Source organism: Aulostomus chinensis, chromosome 13 (genome assembly GCF_037954235.1).
Source record: "Aulostomus chinensis isolate RoL2024-O1b breed Wild chromosome 13, RoL_Achi_v1.0, whole genome shotgun sequence".
In the NCBI taxonomy this organism is placed as follows: domain Eukaryota; kingdom Metazoa; phylum Chordata; class Actinopteri; order Syngnathiformes; family Aulostomidae; genus Aulostomus; species Aulostomus chinensis.
Genome location: NC_141332.1, coordinates 16,253,526 through 16,264,466, shown reverse-complemented (window position 1 = coordinate 16,264,466; position 10,941 = coordinate 16,253,526). Strand labels below are relative to the sequence as shown.

The 10,941-nt window shown below is 42.2% G+C and overlaps 3 protein-coding genes across 3 annotated transcripts; 1 reads left to right on the top strand and 2 right to left on the bottom strand.

Annotated features, from left to right (window-relative positions):
* Window positions 1-52: 52 nt before the first annotated feature.
* Window positions 53-4,178, bottom strand: med19a (mediator complex subunit 19a). Its single transcript, XM_086222665.1, has 6 exons — window positions 3,838-4,178; window positions 3,315-3,437; window positions 1,671-1,804; window positions 1,482-1,578; window positions 753-847; window positions 53-471 (listed from the first exon to the last, which is right to left on the bottom strand). Exons 1-6 carry the CDS (start codon window positions 4,055-4,057, stop codon window positions 406-408), a joined length of 735 nt encoding a protein of 244 aa, XP_086078791.1. The 5' UTR covers window positions 4,058-4,178; the 3' UTR covers window positions 53-405.
* Window positions 4,179-4,273: 95 nt separating this feature from the next.
* Window positions 4,274-8,157, bottom strand: pmf1 (polyamine modulated factor 1). Its single transcript, XM_086221651.1, has 5 exons — window positions 7,819-8,157; window positions 5,541-5,646; window positions 5,302-5,402; window positions 4,622-4,817; window positions 4,274-4,422 (listed from the first exon to the last, which is right to left on the bottom strand). The coding sequence occupies exons 1-5, from the start codon at window positions 8,040-8,042 to the stop codon at window positions 4,357-4,359; spliced, it is 693 nt and encodes a 230-aa protein (XP_086077777.1). The 5' UTR covers window positions 8,043-8,157; the 3' UTR covers window positions 4,274-4,356.
* A 467-nt stretch (window positions 8,158-8,624) lies between these two features.
* On the top strand, window positions 8,625-10,930 carry tmx2a (thioredoxin-related transmembrane protein 2a). Its single transcript, XM_086221650.1, has 8 exons — window positions 8,625-8,877; window positions 8,993-9,053; window positions 9,462-9,575; window positions 9,700-9,776; window positions 9,880-9,986; window positions 10,179-10,244; window positions 10,340-10,469; window positions 10,544-10,930. Exons 1-8 carry the CDS (start codon window positions 8,689-8,691, stop codon window positions 10,709-10,711), a joined length of 912 nt encoding a protein of 303 aa, XP_086077776.1. The 5' UTR covers window positions 8,625-8,688; the 3' UTR covers window positions 10,712-10,930.
* Window positions 10,931-10,941: the final 11 nt, after the last annotated feature.

Genomic DNA, 10,941 nt, shown 5'->3' with positions numbered 1-10,941 from the left:
ATTTTATAACGTGTGCTTGATCATATGACGGAAAAATCGAAGAGACAAAAGCAAAGATAACCAAAGTTTATTTGATTTTGGCAATATGGTCAAAAGATATTACAACAAAATCAAAGCGAGACATACATCCAGCACCTGCTCAGTCATTGGAGAGGCTGCAGCTCTTCAGTCTTGTACGCTGCTCGGCGTTTACACCAGCACACACATCCACCTCATCGCTGCTCCTTTCATTCTAACACACACCATACAAACATCTGCAGTATTTCAATAGAATCTCTCTCACAGTGGCATACTCTCAAAGATACAATTATCTGTAAAACACACACACACACACACACACTCACTCTCTCTCTCTCTTACAAAATGCTCAAGTCACACACAGGCATGCACACAGTGGGCTCCTGTCTATCTGAGGCTGTTGCTGTTGGGTTGTGAGCCGGCGAGGCCAGGGTGGTCGGGACTGTGGCGGTTCTAGAGGGGTAGAGAACCAACAGAAATCCTTTACCAACATTTATTCCCTGACTGATGAAATATAGTTTGATTTCTTTCTATGGGCTTGAGGAATGTATTTGGCTTTAATAATAAATGCAGTCCTGGCCTTCCAGAATAACAAATAGACCTAAAGATACGGAAAATGAACCCCAACATTGACACTTTCAATTGAACTTTTACAGCAACACAATTCTACTAACATCACGAGATATGTCTTCTCATTGTGCCAGGAGGCAAATATTTGTGACTGTCTTTCCTACCTTCTTCTTTTTCTTGTCTTTCTTCTTTTTCTTGCGGTCAGGATCATCATCCCTCTTTTTCTTCTTTTTCTTGGGGTCAGAGTCTGATGGGGTTTCTGGAACATCAAAAGAGCAGGGTGATCAAGAGCTCGATATCTTGCTCAAGGACACTTTGGCATGGTCAGCGGGGGAAGAGAGGATCGGACCAGCGACCCTTTGATTGCTGGACGGCCACTCTCCCCCCGAGCCATGCAGCCCAGCCCTTTTACATTTACTGTTCAAGCAAATTTTAGGTGCACTGTTGAATGGCTGCAAGAAGGAAAATACAACTGCACACGTTTCCATCACAAGATGATGTAACCATAACAGGTGATGTTACACATGGCTGTAAGTGAGAGGGAGAGAAGAGGTCATCCCCAGGAATTACTCTTAGTTGGTTGTGTTGAAGTAGTGCTAACATACCAGTCCGTATTCGCCATGTTGTTGTTTGGAGATAAAAAACAAAAGCAAAAAACCAGTTCGGGAATATTTTGGAAGATGCCATGGCAGAAATAGTTAGTCAGTTGATGATATGGTGTTTCAGGAATTATTGGTAAAAGGAGTTTCTTACATTTTGTGAATTAACTCTTCGTAACTTTTAGTGACACTGGGGGAGTTTAGTTGAATTTGGCCATTTCATACAACCTTTCTCAATGTGACATCACAAAATATGTTGATGGAAATACGATATATGTTTGGCTACTGCCGAACCTTGTGGTAAGGGGTCCTGCGGTCGATGGTGTTTGTGCTTGTGTTTGCTCTTCTTCTTTGGGGGCTGTATGTGCATTAGTCTGTCTTGTTCTGGGAGCTGAAAAAAAGCCCAAAGACAATCATGTTACAACATCAATTTCAACAGTATAGTTATGGGCCTTGCAAGCTAGTATTGTGTTGGTGAAGTACCGGTCCTGTGTGTAGTCTGAAGCCTGTGAGCAGAGCGCCCGTCAGTGGACTGAAGGAGTTTCCCGATACTGGAGGTTTATCGATCAGAGAACGCAAAGAGCTACCGTCCTGATTGCCAGGACAGTCGATCATACCTGCAGCACACGGCAGAGAGGACAAGTTGCCGTGAGGTGATGAGTGAGAAGAGAGCAGAGGATGATGGGTGAACACGCAATTCTAGAGCTGTTTAAATGTTACATTCAGTTTATTATTGTGCTGTACTGTTTATTTCACCATATTGTGAACCAGCACTGCAGCGTTTTACCTAACCTGAGGACACTGTACCTTCTTCAGTAGAACCTACCTGAAACCACTGCAGCACAAACAACCAATGAAACAGAAGCCAGACTGACCAGCTGGGACAAAACAACAAACCCGGTTCCTAAAGGAGACTTCTGTCATATGATTTTGGTTTGAGTTTGAAATGTCCAACATGGACCTGCATACTGTAACGTGATTTGTAAACACGCTGCTGTTGCTGCAGACTGGTTACTCAAACACCGCAAGCGTCTTTTCACCTCAACAAGAATAATGTCAAACAGTATGGAGAGTTCACGATTGGCAGAGTCAGATAAACAATCATGAAGACGGAAGGTGATGATGGCTGCATTGGCGATTCCACCAGAAAAAACAATAATCTTGTTTAACAGGATTAAAAAAAAAAAAGAAACAGCGGTTTAATGCCATGGTGAAACTCTTCAAAGGAGGGACTCCGCAAGGCACTCATCAGATATTCACATTTTGTCTTTGATTACGTATGTTCCCAACTAGAACTGAAAATGTTTTCCATTTAATTTTTTTAACAACTTATATAGATGTTTGACTCAATTTGGACTGTGACATGTGTGAAAAATATTATATTTCAAATAGTTTATTAAGATAAGTGAAGAAATGAATAAGCAACACTGTACAGGTGGATCGCCATACCACTAAGAATTATGAGCCAAATGTGATGGATGTGTGCAGTAAGTCACAACAAGCCCCAGCATCTTCTTTCATCTGCTTCCATCACTGGTTTAAAGAAGTGAGGACTGAGTCTGCTATTGAACTCAACCTCAAGGGTTCTTCCCCAGATTTCTGCCAGACTACATGTTGCACATTGTTGTCCTTCACTTGTTATGTTCTGGTTTTAATTCATAAGGCAAATCCAAATATGGCGTAAACAACAGGATTAATTGCATGAACCTTTTTTTAAAAAAAAATTCTATAATTAAATAATTGAACCTAATGAATTATTTTGCAATCCCTGCTTTTCTATTAAATATACCAATACAAGCATTTGATGCAAGGTTAATTGGAATTTAATCAAAGTTTTGCACATAGAATATCAAGGTAAAACACACGAACAAATATGTGTAAACACTTTTCCTTTGTTAAGATTATAGTAAAAAATAAGCCCTTGAATTTGGTGATAAGACACGAACATGTTCTCTGAATCTGAAGATAATTTGAAATGAGGATATTACTAATACAGAATTTATTTAGGTCATATCTTGCAGACATGAATTTAACTAAGCTGCATTCATTACAAATGCCATTTCAATGGTATTTTGGAAGCCCTCATTAAATCATCTAAATCGGCCGGAGTGCCCACCCGTGACCCACCTGGTAACTCTGGCAGGAAGTCGCTGAGCTTCTCCTTCACCTTCTTCCCGCAAAACTTGTTGTAGGCGTGCTCCAGGTTATAGTGCGTGATGAGGTTGGTGTTCCCTGTCAGCTCGTTCCCCACTAAACACACGAATTCACATTAGCACAGTGCGTTCAAATGTCTAATATGCAACTATTATATTCCTGTACTGACATTTCCAGTCAGAGCTAGTACTCAATCAGTTCCCTCAACAAACGGTAGCATAACGTTTCACTTAAAGCTGACTTAAAGCACAGGAACATTAGATAGTTAATACATTTTAAGCCAAGCCCTTGATATAACAAAAAAAACCGCTGGTCTGAAACCCTAAATTAGCTTATTTCATATTTTCGTAAACGCTAATCTTGCTGGGTGACGTTTGCTAGGTTAGCATTGTTTACAAACTGCTGAACAAACTTTGATAGCAACTCAACTCTTTTGTAATTAAAAGCAGACACATTATGCTTAAAACAAGTAGAAATAACTACAGTGAGACGATACCAGGTAGTTCTCTTAGTAAGTAGAAGGGTTCATTCATGGCTCCGGGCTTCCTTAGAGCAGGCCCGTCATCCCCGAGCTGGGGTGGCATCTGCCCCGTCACGGAGACTTGGTTTTGCGGGAGAGGCGGTGGAGGTTTCCCTGGTCCGAAACCAAGAGATGACGAGCCGGGTGGTCCCTGAGTATCATTTTGACCAAACAGCGTTGAAAATATTTCCGTCATATCTATCTCTAATATTATACTCAAATTCAAAATAAAGACCGGTTTCTTTGCTGCGATAAGGCCTGCGAGGTCGTCGCCGGCGAGTGTCAACACTTCTCTTCTTTGTGGAATTATTTCAGACCTTTTACCGTAATCGCACGCGTAAACACGCAGCCTACCGTTACTAGCTCAATATTAGCGCACACCGTTGTGTTCATGGAGCCCACAGAACAGTTTTTAGACAAGTTTATTTTTTAGACAATCAAGCACAAACAAAATCAATATGTACACGGAAGTTGGTTTATAAATTATTTTGAAGATCACACATCAAAAACATCTGCAGGGCAGAAAGAAGTCGCCAGGCTTTCAAATTCTGTAACTGATGCCTGAAAGAAGAGAAAAACACAAGAACAGTCACCACCCAATGTAAAAAGAGACTAGCTGTAATTTCTTTATCCTGGTGTACCATTTTCTACTTGCCAAACGTCAGACACAATTACAATTCAGATTACATATATTTTAATCTGAAATGTATCCTTTGACACCTATAACATTTACATATTAGCCATTTTTTCCCTTTCCCACCTTCCAGTCAGTAACAGCTTCTGAAATACGTTGTTCCATCTGAGCAATGTTCTCTCTGCCCTCCTGAACCTTCTGTGCCAGAGCAGCATTCTCTGCTTGGATCTTTTTCAGCTCCAGGCGCATATAGGCCTCTTGCTTTTGATAATATGGCTTCAAAAAGCTGCAGATGTCTTGCTCAGGAATCCCACTGGGGCGCCTACAAAACAACAACAGGCAGATAATAAATTATCATAGCTTTGGATTCTGACTACTCTGTCGCACACTGAAGTTTATTACGGTGGTGATATACGACACAAAAAACGATGATGAGCAAATACATAAGAGACAAGCAAAACCTGATACCATCAGACTGATCCTGATATATATCTATCTATCTATCTATCTATCTATCTATAGATAGATAGATATATGTAGATATATAAATATATATAGATATCTATCTATCTATCTATCTATCTATCTATCTATCTATCTATATCTATATAAACTACCAATATCTGCAGAGACAAGTGATGTCTCAGTGTTATCGTACAAGCCTATTCAATCAAGTATGGTCAATCTCATATCTGAAAGAGAAGCATCTTTTGGGGAAACTGGGCATAAATTATGAAATGCTTGACATGCAATAGATGTAACATCATAGCAGAGAAAACAGATGGTGTTTATTGTTGAGTACCAACCATGCAGGGTTAGGATTGTTCTTGGCAGCACTCTCCAGTTTGTCCAGCTCATTCAGTTTGGATTCTAATCGGCCCTCTTCAATCAGTCTACTGATGTCCTCCTACACACACACACACACAGATACAGACACAGACACACACACACACACCTGTATATGTACATAAATAATACATGAACAACACCTAGAACCCATCAGGGGGCCTTATCGTTCTTGTTTACATTCATGCAGAGCTCCTACCTGTATGGTCCTCCTCAGCTCCTCTATGAACTGTTTGTGAATGCTCTCCATCCTCTGAGGGTTCTTCTTGTACAATGGATGGAATGTGTTAGCAAACCTTTTAAAACTGCAGGTAGATGGATAGATAGAAAGATAGAATCAATGCTCATGTTAAACTGCATTGCTATTCCTTATGGGTGTTTGGTTACTGATGACAAGTTGATTTAAGGCCTTAAATTACTTGATCAATCAACATTGTAGAACAGAGCAATTGAAGCTAAAGCTGCATAATTAATCTGAATTAATCACAGTATGGCATACTGCAATTTTCAGATCACGGGAAGGGAATACTTGTGAAAGGCTAATATTGTGACGTTCCCTCTTCAGGAACTCTCTATTAGTCAAAACCATAGTGATTTACTAGGGCTGAGCAATTTTATCGATTCTGCGATATATATCGATATTAGTATCGAGTATCAATACATTAAGCCCCATTCAAATCCCCCGTGTCCCACACTTTGCAGGAAGAGCAATTAGGTCTGCCAGCGGCCAGTGTCGCTGTAGAGCATTTCTAGTTACCCAGACACTGACGCCTTTCTCATCTAGTTCGAGCTGAGAGATTCAGGAGAATGGCGGTGAACATTGTTCCCTCTATCTTTCATGTGTCTGGGCATACACACAAGCTCCCTAAGCACACTGAGGATCAACGTGCGCAACATCAGTTGTGCAGCTGTGGCCACACACCTGTTCAACACCTGGGAGCATAGCAAGTTTCGGGGGTTTACGCTGAGCTACTGTCACCGTCTCTTATCTCTGCTGCACTGTTGTTAGTGAGCTAACCTGCACGGTGCCACGGCGCTATGGGCAGGGCACATTCGCAAGCACTGTCAATGCTATGACTGGCTGCGTAGCCTAAGTGAACCGTATCTTATCATTGGCTGGACACCTGTCACTCACCAATTCTATGCGCTGCATAGATTTTCTTGTGCGCTGAGAATGTGTGAGCGGGTCCTCCTCAGCTCCTCTATGAACTGGTCTAATAGACGTATATAGACGTCTAACAGACGTCTAATTATAGACGTTTAAAATACAAAACCATGTTGGACAGTGACGGCGCTGGTTGCCACAAGTTCCCATCTTCTTCACTGAGGTCGCAGAAAATTACGGAGTCCGTTGCCTACTTTATTTGTCAGGATTTGAGACCTTATTTGGTGGTGGAAAACACCGGCTTTAGGCGCATGGGTGAACGCGATGGAGCCACCGCTATGCTTTATTCACCCGCGAATTGAATTATTGGCGGCCATGGTTTATTTTTCATTAACCTGGTGGCTGGACTGGCTAGTAGCTACCTCATATGTTCAGTATCAAGCTAAAAAGCTGCCAAAGAAGGCCACTTGCTGCACTTTAACTCTCCATTGTTCACTTTACTTTTCAAAAGCTTGCGAGCTACAATTTGCACTCAGTTTCAATAAATGAAATTAATTTTCTCACCACATCTTTGATTCATTTTGTCCAGCATTTGCAAGCTGCCAGTCAGAGCCACATATTGTGTAATTGATGCTTTCAGCTCAATTAATTCAATCCAAGTCAATGGAACATTCACAAGATGTCACCAAAATCCTTTGTCCCTACAACATCTTTCATAAAAGGATGTCAGTGTATCGAATTGTATTGTGAGCTGAATATCGTGATATATATCGTATGGTGAGCCGAATATGGTGTATCGCTACAGCCCTAGTGATTACATACTTGTCAAAATGATTCCTTCTGAGTTGAAACTATCAGCCTAATTGATCCCAATATAACTGGTAGCGATATGATACATGTGTTTATTTGTTAAAGCCATCAAAGCGCCTAAATACCACATTACATGATCCCAGCCTCAAAAATGCTTTTGAATATGTTCAGTCAGATAAGACGTTGCTTTTTTTCTTGCACCTTTCTGACATGTAATAACGATTTTTTTCTGAGCGATAATCAATGAGTAATTAATTAAAAGATTAATACATAACAATCATATTTTCAGCCCTTGAGCTAGAGAAATTTGTCCGTGCAACATTTTCCAGTTATTACACCCCAAATAAGTAAGTAAATGAATAACATTTCCCTTCTGATTAAATAAATGCTGACAGTAATTACAGCAGGCAGGTAATTTAAAACTGCGATTGATGACAGTCACACCTACAAAGCAGCAGAATCGCACGCATTTGATGGTTTTGATATCAGTAATGTCATTTTTTTAATAAATTACACACTGCTTTCACCGTCGCCTCAGTACAGACAATTGAATGCTCATCACCTGGCATGATCGATGAACTTTTCCAGGCTCTTCTGCATAACTTTATCGAACAGCTTCAACCGGCTCCACCGAGGCTCACCGTCGTCGGACGGTTTACAGACGGACCCAGCGCTCGAGGAAACGTCTCCCGTGGCTTCATCTGTCTGGTCTTCAACAGGACGTTTAGCACCACTACTGTCTGACATTACTGTAGCTTGTCTTGCTGCTGCTTCGTTTTCATCCATTTTCAGCGTTCCTCTTGTTTATATTTTACATTACCCGCCAAAACTACGGTGTGAACTTAGGCTCAGAAAAGACGGGTTGTTTTGTTATGCGCATGCCCAGTGCGATCCGGTAACCACGTTCAGTCGCCTCAGCTGTCTTTTTCATGTGGTTGTGTGATGGGTAGTGATTCGTTTGAGGGCAATGAATCTCTGGATTTTGTTCATTACAAAGATTTGTTCACCGAGTAGTTTAGCAGCCAGCCCACACCGCATTTTGTAGAAGTGACACTAAACAGCCCAATTCCACTGCGAGAGTTAAAATATATACACTTGTAGTCCCTAATTATGGCATTAAACACGTTCAAAGATTTCCATGTAGATATTCCCACATATTGACAGGGTCGTAAAGTGATGATTTCGGCCTCACATGACAGAAAAAAACCGAGTTAGAAAAAAAAAACATGGGGAAGATGCAGTTCAGATGGTGTGAGCAGCCTGCTGAGTCCCTACCCCAACTGAGCAGGGCTCAAGTGAACTGTCAAGTGAACGACTCGTTTCAGGAAGCGAACGAGTTCAATACTTAAAAGATCCTTTCTTTTTTGAACGATTCGTTCTGTAGGAGCAGTTGTCCCACGCACTCCTGCTTCCGTGTCTCGTCTTAGCCAACATGGGTTTAATTACAGGACTGTTCACTTTCTTGTACCACCTACCTCAGATATACAAATGGCTGCTGAAGCCGTACTATATCATGTCATTTCTCATGACTGTCGCCTTCCTGGTGGTCCGGAAGGCTCCCGGCTTGTGCGAGCACCTGGCGTCCCAACGGGAGGACGGCAACTCCTGCGACTTTGACTGGGTTAGCATGGAGGGCTAGTACTTGCTCCTAAATATGGTGGGGGGTAAGATGAGGGGGATCACTGCCCCATGCCTCCCCACCCCCAAACTTATGTGTTTTATTGCGTATTTTTCAGAGGGAATTGGAGATTCTCATGTTTCTCAGTGCAATCGTGATGATGAAGAACAGAAGAGCAAGTAAGTGTCTCCCTTAACCACACTCTGTATACACACACTCTCACGTGTAAACAAACTGATGTAATGACATAGCAATTGTTTGTTGACACTCTAAATATTTCCACTATCAAATGCGGTTTCTGCACCATTCATTGAGGCGAGTTAGCACCTTCAGAGCACAAAGGTGAATCACCTCAGCCTTGGGTTGATCCCTGGTTTAGGTATTTCTGACCCTTTAATGTGTAACTGTTAACCAAGTACGTGTGTATGACCCGGAAAGGAGCTTCACCCAAGGCTTCATCCAGGAAGTGTTGGACTCAAACCTTGGCATTGTTGTGTAAACATTAGTGTTAGTCTCTGACCTTGCACCATACCTGGAAGGTTCTCCCTCTCCGTCCCTAACTGTTCTCCCTCTTTTCTTGTCCTCAGTTACCTTGGAGCAGCACATGGGCAACTTGTTCCTGTTTAGTAAAGTGGCCAACGTTATCCTCTTCTTCAGGCTGGACATCCGGCTGGGCATCCTCTACCTCACTCTATGTGTTGGTCAGTGGCCCTGATTGAAATCCTGAGCTGAAGTCTTTGAGACTTCCATGGATTTGCAAAATGTTGCCAGTGCTTTCATTTACTTTTGTGAAAAAGTCATCTAATAGTTTGTTCTTGTGCCCAGCATTCGTCATGACCTGTAAGCCTCCTCTCTACATGGGCCCAGAGTACATCAAGTACTTCAGCGACAAGACCATCGATGTGAGTGTCCTACTGAGTCTCCTATTTGGATGTAGCACTTAATCATGATGATGATGATGATGATGTGTGTGATCTTTTCTTATTCAATCCCGTCTGACATCAGGAGGAACTGCAGAGGGACAGTCGCATCACCTGGATTGTTGAATTCTACGCCAACTGGTCATCTGACTGTCAGTCCTTCGCTCCAGTCTTCGCCAACCTGTCAATCAAGTAATCATCTCTGGCAACTATCAGCGACAGTGGAGGATGTGTTTGTACATAAGATTAGGGGCTAGAATATCGACACAGTATCATGAAAAGAATACTGCCATATTGTGGCAATGATTGCATCACACAGCTCTCCTCTGCAGTGTTGTGAGGCTGTTTGCATGAACGTGTTTGTCATTCGCTTGTGTACCTCAGGTACAACTGTGCTGGACTCAGGTTTGGGAAGGTGGATATCGGCCGCTACGGTGAGGTTTCAGAGAGGTCAGTCCGTCCTTCTGCTCTGCCGTCATGCATCCGCAAATCATTACTTTATTGCTCATTTTGATGGCTTTCCCACATAAATTTCTTCTGAAAAGGTACAAAGTTAGCACATCCCCTCTGGCCAAGCAGCTTCCCTCGCTAGTGCTTTTCCAAGGAGGACGGGAACTGATGAGACGCCCGATGGTGGACAGTAAAGGCCGTGCTGTATCATGGACCTTCAATGAGGTGTGCCTATTTACCAACAAACCCAGTGGGATGCAATGATGAGAACTCCTACTAATATGCTCCTGTCACCCTAGGAGAACATCATCAGAGAGTTCAATCTCAACGAGCTCTTCCAGAAATCCAAGAAGTTGAAAAAGAGCTTGAAGGGAGAGGAGGAATTTGAATCTCAGCAGCAGCAGGAGGAGGGGGGCATCGAGCCTCAACCTGACAGCCTGACCCCTGAGAGCAAGAAAGACCAGTGAAGTGGAGCCGTGGTTCAGAGGTGCATCATTAGGCATGCCTTACACCGTAACATCCAGACGCTCAGTGACAACTCGTGTTTGTAGCATGCTAAGAACTTTTGGGGAAAAGTATCTACCCCGAATGAAAAGATCTAACTTGTGTGTAAATTTGTTGCTGCCTGCATTTTTCTTATTTTGCGACTATTTAAAAGTAAAACTGAAATAAAGAAAATGTGTAAACAGTTGAAGTC

Bases quoted from the DNA above. Each gene is read 5' to 3' on its own strand.
- pmf1 (XM_086221651.1), bottom strand. From the start codon at position 8,042: ATGGATGAAAACGAAGCAGCAGCAAGACAAGCTACAGTAATGTCAGAC. The intron at 5,647-7,818 runs GTGATGAGCATT...ATCTACCTGCAG, and splicing joins AAGTTCATCGATCATGCCAG to TTTTAAAAGGTTTGCTAACA. The intron at 4,818-5,301 runs GTTGGTACTCAA...GTTGTTTTGTAG, and splicing joins AACAATCCTAACCCTGCATG to GCGCCCCAGTGGGATTCCTG.
- tmx2a (XM_086221650.1), top strand. From the start codon at position 8,689: ATGGGTTTAATTACAGGACTGTTCACTTTCTTGTACCACCTACCTCAG. The intron at 9,054-9,461 runs GTAAGTGTCTCC...TCTTGTCCTCAG, and splicing joins GATGAAGAACAGAAGAGCAA to TTACCTTGGAGCAGCACATG. The intron at 10,245-10,339 runs GTCAGTCCGTCC...TCTTCTGAAAAG, and splicing joins TACGGTGAGGTTTCAGAGAG to GTACAAAGTTAGCACATCCC.
- med19a (XM_086222665.1), bottom strand. From the start codon at position 4,057: ATGACGGAAATATTTTCAACGCTGTTTGGTCAAAATGATACTCAGGGA. The intron at 3,438-3,837 runs GTATCGTCTCAC...TCGTGTGTTTAG, and splicing joins CTTACTAAGAGAACTACCTG to TGGGGAACGAGCTGACAGGG. The intron at 1,579-1,670 runs GTACTTCACCAA...GCTTTTTTTCAG, and splicing joins TCAGACTACACACAGGACCG to CTCCCAGAACAAGACAGACT.